The sequence below is a fragment of the Vombatus ursinus genome, unplaced genomic scaffold, assembly GCF_900497805.2.
Source record: "Vombatus ursinus unplaced genomic scaffold, bare-nosed wombat genome assembly UNPS02014830.1, whole genome shotgun sequence".
NCBI classification, from domain to species: Eukaryota; Metazoa; Chordata; class Mammalia; order Diprotodontia; family Vombatidae; genus Vombatus; species Vombatus ursinus.
The window spans coordinates 38,916,524-38,928,604 of NW_020954608.1; the positions used below are offsets into that span (position 1 = coordinate 38,916,524).

General features: G+C 32.6%; 1 protein-coding gene across 1 annotated transcript in view; it reads left to right on the forward strand.

Moving 5' to 3' along the window:
* The window catches only part of ITPR2 (inositol 1,4,5-trisphosphate receptor type 2), a 507,541-nt gene that overhangs the window by 395,006 nt on the left and 100,454 nt on the right, over positions 1-12,081 (forward strand). The window contains exons 46-47 of the mRNA XM_027838537.1: positions 1,586-1,693; positions 6,253-6,445. Of these exons, the coding sequence (XP_027694338.1) occupies positions 1,586-1,693; positions 6,253-6,445 (301 nt within the window). The remainder of the gene's footprint in view (positions 1-1,585; positions 1,694-6,252; positions 6,446-12,081) is intronic.

Sequence of the window (12,081 nt, forward strand, 5' to 3'; positions counted from 1 at the left end):
GAGGCAGGATTCAAATGCAGGTCTTCCTGACTCCAAGTATGGTACTCAATCCACTATCCCAACTATTTGCGTAAGAACCAGAGACTTCCTCATCCCCAGCTTTGGGAGGCCTTCCCCACTATCTGTTTACATGGAGATAATGTCTTTTTTTAGAATTCACCCATTTGGTTTTATTTGGCTCTTGGTGCCTCATCTTTATGCTTCTTCAAAGAGAAAGAATGCTTAGTAGGGGATCATATTTTTATTTATCTGTGGATAGCTAAGGGAATCAGAGAGCTATCCTTGTTTGTAATCTTAGGAACTAGTTACACTTAGGAAGAGAGATCACTTCTCAAAAGAGTTGGGCCCAGACTGGGAAGGGTAACAAGGATCTTTTCTGATAGACTAGCTCAGAATTGTCCCAAATACTCCAGCAGTACTACATCAACAAAAGAAGCAAGTATCCTTACTTTTTTTCTTCTTCCAGTGAATAGAAGCATGTTTTCATTAAGGTGGAAGATTCATTTATTTAAATTGGTTTGTTATTAAGACCTCATTATTTACATATTTCAAATGTGCATGTTTTGTTCTACATAAAAAGCATGATATGATGAGTTTGTTGGAACTGTAATTTTTGTTATTCAGTCATTTTTCAGTTATATCTGACTCTGTGACCACATTTGGGGTTTTCTTGGCAAAGATATTGCAGTGTTTTGCCATTTCCTTCTCCAGCTCATTTTATAGAGGAGAAAATTGAAGCAAACAGGGTCAAGTGACTTGCCCAAGGACATACAGCTAGTAAGTATCTGAGGCCAGATTTGAACTCAAGAAGATGAGTCTTCCTGACTCTATGTCTGGCACTCTATCCACTGTACCACCTAGCTGCCCCGACAAAAACAACCACAAAAAGCATGATATGAATTTGTTAGACTTGTAATTAATCAATATTAAACCTCAATAACTATGTGGATACACACACAAATTGGAAAGTTAATTTGAAAATATAACCTAAAAAATATGCTTCATTATCCTGTGATCCTCTTCCTGGGAATATACTTCAAGGAGATCTAAGATAGGAATAAAGGTCCAATAAAGTATCTACTAAAATATTAATAGAAAAGAAATGGAAATAAATCTAGTGTCCAACCACATGAGAATCGCTGAATGAATTATGGTATATGAATGTAATGAAATGTTACTGTTCAGTACAAAATAGAGAAAAAAATTAAAAAAACTTTAGGAAGCTTTCTATGAGGCAAAGTGAAATAGCAGAACCAAGAGAACAGTGAACACAATAACTATAATAATGTGAATAAAAAGATCATGAAAAACTAATTGAAAATGAAAAGATTGCTAACACTAAGAAGTGAAAAAACCAGTAATGATACTGGAAAACAGATAATGAAATATTTATATATTTCATGATCACATTAAGTGTTTTGTGAAGTTGTTTTGTAATTTGTTGACATTTTTGCAGGGAGAGGTGGATTGCTAGAGATGGTGATGACATAATAAAAGACAACAATTTTTTTTAAAGAATATGCTTTAATACTTACCACTATAAGTCTGAAGAAATAAACTTAAATTTAAAAATTTTTTTTTCTAGCTGGCTCGCCATAATAAAGCATTACAGCAGATGCTTAAACCAGGATCTGATCCAGAGGAAGGAGATGAAGCTTTGAAATATTATGCTAACCATACAGCACAAATTGAAGTAATGTACTTTTGTTTCTTCGATGAGGACAACTGTAAAAGAAACAATTTTATTTTCAATGTTAGGCCATCCTCAAATATTTCTAGGAAAATTAAACAGAATTAAATGATTTAGCTTATACATATACTAGAAAACCCTGTGGCATTGATATGTGGGAAATAGGAATATACACTTTTAAAAGTTGGAGATTTTATTTTTTCCTAGCCCTTAGTGTTACAAACTGGAAAAGTTTTCGAAGGAAACAATGATAGCAGGGCAACAGTATTTAAAGGAGGCATTGTAATTAATGAAAACATTAATCTATTAGTGGTTCCTTTATTTTAAATTGCAAAAAGCCCATTAAATTAGAATTTGAGAATTTTATAAGTAATTATTCCAAGTGAAAGAAACAGAGAAAGGACCAACAGTATTTTGAGATAGTTTGAGATATTTTGAGCTTGGACTAAATGAACTATTTTCATTTTCAATATCCAATATCTAGCCCTACCCTACCCCATCTTCATGTTAAACATTTAAAGGTAGAAGTAAAGAGGTATGGAGTCAATACAGATACAAGATATACTGTGAGAAACATATACTTTCAGTCACTAAGCTATCATTTTGACATCAGTTAACAAAGATAATCAGACAAAAGTGGAAAGAGCAATGGATATTTACTATTTTTAATTTATATCCATACATACAATTTATATCCATGCATATTAATTTTAGAGGCTATTTTAAGTGTTCAATGTGAGACATGATAGATTGGAGGAATGAGAAATGAAAGGTACCTTAGAGATAATTTAATAATTTAATAACCCACTTATTTGACAAATGAAGAAACTAAGGTCCATCTATCTAAAGTAAATTGCCTTCAGGTCAAAGGGAGAAGTAACATTGCTAGGATTTGAAACCAAGTCTTCTGGCTCCTAATGAAATGCTTTTTCACAAGTGTACTCCAAAGATGAAAAAGGAGCATTTACTTCTCCTTATTATCCATACAGTTGATGCCATTTTTTTTGGCCATACTTGGTATCACTTATACTTTGCTAGCAAAGGAAAGTCATAGCTTGCCTTTCTTCCTGGAGTCAAGAAAGTTGGAATTCAGGATATCTCTTCATTAAAAAAGTCCAAGATTCAAAACTCTTTGAAAAATATGGACCTTTTTGCATTCCAAGATCCAGATAATGAAAAATGTTTCCATTTGGTATTGCAAAAAGAGAGGGTAAGTTTTATCTCCATAAAAAAAAGTGTTCAGTTGTCCATATGTCATACCCCAAATACAAAGATTTGCACATTCTCAGAGTTAGGATATCAAGGATCATCTAGTCCAATGTGTAATACTTTCTCAACTTAATTAATTTTATACCTTTGGAAATAGTACACATTTAGACTATCTGAGGGAAAATTATTTTGAACAAATGAAATTTTATATTATAGAATTAAAAAAAAGAATTCCAAAAAGAAAAGTTTTATTATTGGTTTCATTATTATTAGGCACAAATAGTAACAAATTTGTTTTAAAATATTGCTTGTTACTTGACACTTACTAACTATGTGACCCTGGGCAAGTCACTTAACCCCAATTGTCTCACCAAAAAGCAAAAAAAAAAAATACATACATATATACGTACAAATACGTACATATGTACATACATACATACATATATTGTATATATGCAATATATATATTGCTCATTAGAGACATTCTGAAGAACTACTGTAATGAATTTGATGAAAAAATATTTAATTATCACATCAGTCTGTTGACTATAGATAATAGAATCTTAGAATCTAAATTAAACTTTTCGACTTGAAAGAAATCTTACAGTTCCGAATGGGAACTCAGTACCAACAGTCCCTGCCACTATAGTCCAAAATCTGCTTGAATGCTTCCAGTTATGAGGAATTCCCTACTTGCAACATTTCATTTTTGGACTGCTATAATTACTAGAAAATTATTTATACTGGGCAGAAACTTGCCTCCCTAAAACTGTCCTACTCTAGTCCTCTTTCTGTTAGTAGAAACTTTATATAAATATCTACTCCCGTTATAGCACTTTACTTACTGGAAGATCATTAAAATCTTCCCCATCGATTATATCTTTATGTTAAACACCTTTATGTCTTCAACCATTACTCATATGATATGATTTTCAGACTTTTCTCTCATTCTGGTCACTCACTCCCATATGTCCTTAGTTTATTAATATCTTATGATGCAAATCCCATAACTGAATATAACATTCCAGATGTCATAGGTGTAATAGATTCATTATCTCTTGTGAAATCACTCAGTGCAGTTTTATTGATGCAAACTAAGAGTATGATAGTCTTTTAGCAAACACAAAGCTTGTGGTCATCTAAAATCCTGAGGCCTTATTCACATGAATTGCTTTCAGGTCAGCTATCTCCAATCCTGTGCTTGTATAATTAATTTTTTGAAATTAAATGTGAAACTTTACACTTATCGTTGTCAAATTGTTGCTATCGGTCCAACATTCCAAGCTTTCAAAAGTTCTTCTGTAATACATGAAAACACTCCTTCCCCTTAGGAGTGTAAAAAAAATGACCCTGAAATTTTGTTTTCACCGATCATTTCTGCATAGTACATGTGCATTCTAAGAGCTTTAGCTCAGTGCCTGTCTGAATGATCAGATTCCAAATTAGGGAGGTCAGAATTAATAAGGCCATAGTATATATAAATGTGCCTGACTTTATGTTGTACAAAGAATACAACAATATGTACTTTGGTTTAAATAATGAAACTTTTATATCAGAAGTTTCCAAATTTATTTGACCTACTGCCCCCTTTTAAAAAAAATTACTTAATACCCCCTTGGAAAAACCCTTTAATGGTTTTTTAAAATTTGTGTCATTTCAAAAAAATATAAAACATATATATTTAAAATGACACATATTAAATTAAATAATGTATTATAAATTTATGGTTTTTTCCTGAATTGAAATTTTGTTGATACAATATTATATCATATAACCATGTAGAATCATATTGTAAAAAAGTCATTACATGCATATATTCCTGCTGATGCATGCTGGACTTCCCAACAATGCCCAACACATTTGCCTGCCAACATTTGCTTTTTAAGACCTGTCAGCAGACTTGACTAATTGGTTATAACTTGCGTTTCATGTGTTTATTTGGAAAATAATATAATCACTATGACTTTAACTCTGTTACACGACAGATGAAACATACATAAATGGTTTTTCAAAATTCTCTTCTCTTCTTTCCTTATGCTTCCACCACTTCCTTATTTTTATTTAACATTCCCCAATTGTACCCCAGGCCACTATTGCCCCCTTGGATAGTTCCAACGCCCCCCAGGAGGCAGTATAACCCACTTTGGGAAACCTGTGTTTTATATGATGTGACATTTCTAGAGATTCACATCACACAATATAAATTATCTTGTTTCATAGCAGTTTTTTTAGGAAGATTGGAGTATTTGTTTCTTATCTTCTTGTTAGATTGTAAGCTCCATGAGGGCAAAAATCATGTCTTATCTAAATGTTTTATTTACCCTAGTTCATTGAACATAATGCTCTGAAGATGGTAAGAACTGAATTAATTTTTGTTAAATGAATGAGCTAAATATTTATTAAGCACCTACTATATGCAGTGCATTGGCTCAGGTACTGAGGAAGATAATACGTAAATAAGATCACTGCCATGAAAGACATAGCAAACTGTAGGAATGATCAGACTAATATGAAGATAAATTTAATACAAAGTCAAATTTTGGTGCTATGATATCTGGAAAGTGGTATTTATTTATTGGAATATGACATCAAAACAATATTTTAATGAAATCCAACAACTGATACTTTTCTATTATAATCTTTTGGGTAGAATTCTTCAGTGATTAGTATAAGCCACACCATTTGAAAGTAGTCACTTTGACAGCTTTTATGTTAAGGGGACCTTCACTTCTTCTTTTTAGCACTTAAGGGTCTTTTGGAGTATAGAATTAGTAAAACAAAATTCAGATTTTTTTGTAATCTGCAGAATTCATCCATTAGCAACCTATAGCACACATATGCAGAGAAAATTCATTGCAGGCTAACTGAATAGTTCTAAGTATAAAAATATGAAACTTCATAATATATAATAATGTAAAATATTCAAACTTTCCAAGTATAGTAGAGGCATCATAAAGTTTCCTATTTCCCATGAAGAATTCTCAGTGGAATTATTGTTAGATATATAACTTGCTACTAATCACCAAAGGCCTTGCAAGGAACAGTGTCTGTATTTTCTATATATCATCCTATTTTCCCCTTATCTTTTGTCTTTAAAGCAATCCTTTTTATACATTGAGTCAGAGTGAGACTATAACTGTGAAGCTTGCCAAAACATAACTTTAATTCAGAAAGGATAGAAAGCATTAATTCTTATTGTTTGGGGGAAAAGCATCAAGCATCAGGCATATTTTTCATACAACTGAATTCTTCAGTTTCAGAGTTTATATTATATATACTCAGACTAAAAGAAGAAAAGTAGAGTTAGATTCAAGTACTTAGAAATCTAAAGATACCACAAATTTATATTTCAGATTGTTCGTTATGATAGAACTATGGAACAGATTGTTTTCCCTGTTCCAAATATATGTGAATACCTCACTCGAGAATCCAAAAGTCGTGTATTCAACATGACTGAGAGAGATGAACAAGGAAGCAAAGTGAATGACTTTTTCCAACAAACAGAAGATCTTTACAATGAAATGAAATGGCAGAAGAAAATCAGGAGTGAGTATTTTAATTAATGAAATAAAAATATTATATTATATGTATGAGAATAATAAATTTAATCAAATTTCATGGCAACAGTCCTCTTTTTAATTGGTATTTCTTATAAGTCTTATATTACATGCTTAAGATTATAAACTGAGCCTATTGCTGAAATGGAGACACGTGCCACTTACTATAGGGAAAAAAAAGAGAGAAAACATGTGAAACTGACTAATTAGATAGTCTTTTGGCTGCAGTCCTCTAGTTTTGTAAATATTATGTATTGCAAAGTAGCAGCTGTACATTTCATTGTCAGACAGAAAGATGAACAGCTGCATAGTTGATGTTCACTGAATAGGGCTTGAATGGTCATTAACAAACTGTGAATAGAATATAGAAAAAGAGCAAGCACCCTCTTCCTCTATTGTCTTGTGATTGAGCAAATTTTCTAAATTTTTCAAAGTGTCTCACTAAATCATACAAATCTTAAAATATGACACTTGCAGTCAGATAAAGTGAAATAGCTGGATTGTTGATTACAAAACTTAGTTCAATACTTACGTACATCTATGACCTCATGAATTTGGATATTCCCTTTATCAGTGTAGATAAGAACCCATCTATGCCTTCTCACCCTGTTCAGTTCACATCCCTGTCTTTCTACCTATCCTCCACAGAAAATCTACCAAGTTTGTAAAACTTAAAGCATAAATATTGGCGTTTATTACCGAATATCCATTAGTGACATCTGAGATATAAAGTAGTATCCTGGCTCACAAAACTGAAGACTTCTTTTTCCAGGAAGTGGAATATATTTGTTATGTGGTCTTATGATTTTGGACATCAAAGAATGAAAGGTTGCTAGCCTTTTCTGACTTTTGGAAAGGTACTTCTAAGCTGGCAAGAATCCTAGATTTGGATAGTGTTTTGTTATAGCAAGTATTTTCCAACTTTTAACTTTGGTGTCACTGCTTCTAGCTAATGGTATTATTCCTTTTGCTCAGAATATTTCCTAAGTACAATAGGATCATAACTTTACAGTTGACTTCATTGGTGATTTTTTAAACCATAGAACCTTTTAGGAATGGAGAGGTTATAATAGGTATTGATTGGAGGGATCCCCCATACTGATGAAATCATAGATCCTAGATATTTTGATTTGTTGATTGTTAAACAATAATAAGCAAAAAACTAATAAATGTGATTTGCCAATTAATACTTTGACAGCACCATAAAACAACATTTTTGAATATGAATTTGTGAAATGTGTTTTCAAAACATTTTATAGAATAATGAGGAACTATTCCCTTTATTATTATCCCATGTAAAACTTTAAGTTCAATGAAAATTCTGTGTACCATATACATATATGCATATATACGTATAATAGTTAATTACTTTTGTTGGATTTCTACAGCATTTCTCAGTAATAAAAATGGCATCAACAATAATAATTAAATTTATCTAATATAATTGGAAGTAGTTTGCCTTTGGATAGATCCTATAGAATGCAGTGCTCCAAAAATGGAATAAAAAAGCCCCATATGAGCAACATCTGCCATGAATTCACTCATTATGTTGTAGGATTCTAGGATCATAGATTTAGAGCTAGATGGGAAATTAGAACATCTACTCCCACCCCTTCATTTTTACAGATGACAAAACTGAGGCAGATGAGAAAAGAGAGATTAAGTGACTACTTCAATGTCAGTTAGAGAGTAGCAAAACAGGGGCTTGAATCTAGTTATGCAACAACACAGTGCTCAGCAGTGAAGAGCAATCATAAAAAACACTTCAATCTTACATCTATATTAGATTAAAAGAGATGAAATTAAGGAGTTACTAAAGAAGAAAGGGAAATTGAAGACCCTGGAGATGATAACAAAACAGTTGACAAAAAACTGCCCCAAAGTCTGAAATTATTTTGAAAAGGAGGTGAGCATACTTGGACCAGAATTCTGAAAGTCCTTTCTGTGTTTGATAGCAGCAGCTACTTCTGTGGTTAAAAACAAAGCAAAACAAAACAAAACAAAACAAATAAAACACCAAAACAAAACATGGGAGGAGAAGAGTTTCAAGGAAAGATATCAAGGAGTACTCATAAAACAGGCATCAAATACCACCAAGAAACAACTTGAGAGAGCTATTGAAGATCTACAAAAAGACACTGGAAGATTGCATATCTAACTAGTATATACTGAAGAAAATGAATACTGAAAAAGAATCATGTGGAAAGGAATATAGAAACACAAAGCATATAAGAAGTTCTGAATTTCCTTAACAATTAAAAGCAAAAGTTAAAAGGTTAAGGCAATATAAGAAGTCAAAATAGTACCAAAATAAACAACATCAATAAAAACTTTATTATAGAGAATTGAGAAATATATAAAAATATAAAGAAATCATAGGCAAGAGAGAATTCCCTGAAGGAGAATGGTGAAAATTTTTGGTTATCTTTATGATTGAAAAAATTTTAACTCAAAAATTTAAGTTGACTCAAACAATAAACAGAAAACTTAGGCATTATTAATGTATTGAACAACTGAACTATTACATCAAGGACAGTAACTGACATTCTAGGTTATCTGACAATCCATGAAGTGGGGAGCTGGGTAAAATGCATAAATATTGGCACAAACTCTTCACAGTGGTGCATGAATTACTAGCATGGCACTTTGCCAGCTTCCTTTCAGACATAAGCCTGATCCTACCTTTTCAACTTAAGACATGACATAACTATTACCAAAAGATGAGAATGCCAGCAACCCTTCTGGAGAGATGCACAGATAGATAGACAGATAGATAAATGGATAGATAGATAGAGCATTTAAGTGCTTACAATGTACTCGACATTGTGCTAAGCACTGGGGATGAAAATGTAAGCAACCAAAATAGTACCTGTCCTCAAAGAACTTGAGTTCTGATGGGGCAAATCAACACATAAAGGGGAGCTGGGAAGGAAGATGAGAGGTGTCATGGTTTGGATCTTGTGTCCAGAAAGTAGAGGCCTGGTTTTTGCAAGATAAGCTGTTGTGATTCAGTCATGTGTAACTTTTTGGGACCCCTTTTGGGGTTTTCTTGACAAAGATGCCGGAGTGGTTGGCTGCTTTCTTCTCCAGCTCATTTTACAGATGAGGAAACTGAGGCAAACACGGTGAAGTGACTTACCTAGGGTCACACAGCTAGTAACTATCTGAGGTTAGATTTGAACTCAGAAAGAAGTCTTCCTGTCTTCAGGCCTAGTGCCCTATCTATGGTGCCACCTACCTGCCTGCAAGATAAGGAAAAGTTCACTCCTCAGAGCCAGAATGGTTCTAGCAGAAGAGTAAAGTTCTAGTAGGGATGATGGCTGGTTAAGTGATGGTGAGTTTGTAGTTAGTGGCTAGGAAGTGAGGTGGAGGCATGCTTTTGGACTTATTGGAAGTCACTTATAGAGACCAAGATGATAGTATTTTCATAAATAATAAAAAATTCAAGGCTAGTATTACTTTAAAAATCTATAATTACATAAAAAATATTGGCCAAGGAATGAAAAATGTGTGCCAAAAATTCCCAGGGCATGTCAAAAGCAACTTATTATCATTTCTGTAATTATTGATTAAACTGTTCAAAAGTACTACAACATATATAGTATCATTGTTTATTTTTATAAAACCTTTGACTCAGTTCTATACTAGTTTTATTCATGTATGTCAACTATATAAAGTAGAGTGGGAATGCTAGAGTATTTGTTGTCCATAGAAAACTGTTTTCGATTTAAAACGTGTTGCCAGTACAATAATATCAAGGACAATTCATCAAAAAATTTGGCATTTTTCAGGGAAATAATTTAAGCCCATTATAGTACTGCCGAGCTTTAGATCTATTGTCATCTATCCTAAATAGAATTGCTGCTAAGTGTGGTTTCCAAATTCAAGAATTCAACCCAAAATATCTAATTACATGTATGAATATATTCATGTATATATACATATATATACACACACACTTGCACACATATACATACATATAGATATATACATGCATGCATGCACACACACATGCACACTAAGAGAGTTATTTGTACTCTGAAACCAAAGCTGAATTGGAAGATCATGTTTGAAGTAACTAACACCTATGCAATACCAGTCTTACTATAAACATTTAGAATTATATGTTGAACTGTAAGAGACCTGGTGAAAACTTGTACAATATTAACAAAATATGAGAGCGATAACACTAAGGAAACTATAGAAAAACAAAGGAAAAAAGAAGATTCATAGACATCTTTATTGTATATGTCTAAAGGGAAGGGAAAGGGAGCTAGCTTTTATTAAACATCTACTATGTGCTAGACACTGTGCTAAGAATATTTACTAAAAGTTGATATTAAAATTTAGATAGATCAGTTTTATGTGGAGTCAATTTAAGGTAACAGTTTTGTCTCTTTTGATATTCTGGTTCTGGTACAGTTTGTTGATTTTTCAAGGATATCATAAAGTTTGTACTTTATCCAATTGCTGATCATCACCTGCTAGTTTATGAAGGATAATGTTCTGATGTATCACTCTGATCACTTCATTTTGTCTTTCTAGATACTAAGTAGGTAGTAGATTTTTGCAGCCTTCAGTAATATGTAGCACAATATCTATCATTTGATTAAAATATCTCCATGGGTCAATAAGTCTAGGCTGTCTGAGGATGACTTTTCTATAATTTCAGGTAGTAAAAACTGGTCTTACATCACTATAATAAACCCATTCATTTCTGTAAACAAATCCTTATGACTCATCCATTGCATTGTTCAGTGTTTCTTTGTTGACATATTGTTGCTTGAGTTTACACAGATGTTGGCCACGGAGGGTCTTTTTGTTCTGCTTTTGGATCTTAGCCATTTTATTAATTACATGTAAGGCTATCATCATCATCATCATCATCATCATCATCATCATCATCATCATCATTATTATTATTACACAAATGGGTTAAAAAACCCCTGCCTTTTCATATTAAAAAAAATTAAGATATAAGTTCATTCTATGTAGTTCCCTTGAAAGCATTCTCATTACAACTCCAGTAGCAGACAAGAAAACAGGTATGATATGTATCTCATCCTGTTCCCACATCGTTTTTATATTCTCAGCCATATTTCTATAATTTGCATTCTCATTGGCTGTCCCCCATTCCTGGAACTCTTTCCCTCCTCATCTCCAACTCCTAGCTTTCTTGACTTCCTTCAAGTCTCAGCTATAGTCTCGCATTCCTTCAGAAGTCTTTCCTAGTCCTCCTTTATCCTAGTGCCTTCTCTCTGAGATTATTATCAGTTTATTTTGTATCATGTGTTTGTATATAATTGTTTGCATGGTTTTCCCCCTAGTAGATGGTGAGCTTCATGAGAACAGTGACTGGTATTTTTGTTTTGCTTTTTTGCCTATCTTCAATACTTAGTAAGGTGGCTGGCAATAGGAACTTAATAAATGCTTGTTGATATATCATTTGAAAACTTTTTATTTTATATAGGTTGGGGATTATGAGTACTGAGGGATGGTAATATTTATTTTAAACATTGTTCTCTAATTTTTGTGAATCAGTATTTTATCTGGGTGATAATGGGTACCAATCCAGTTTATGCTAACATTCTGGTGCCAGTAAAGCTTAATTGATTAAATTCTTCA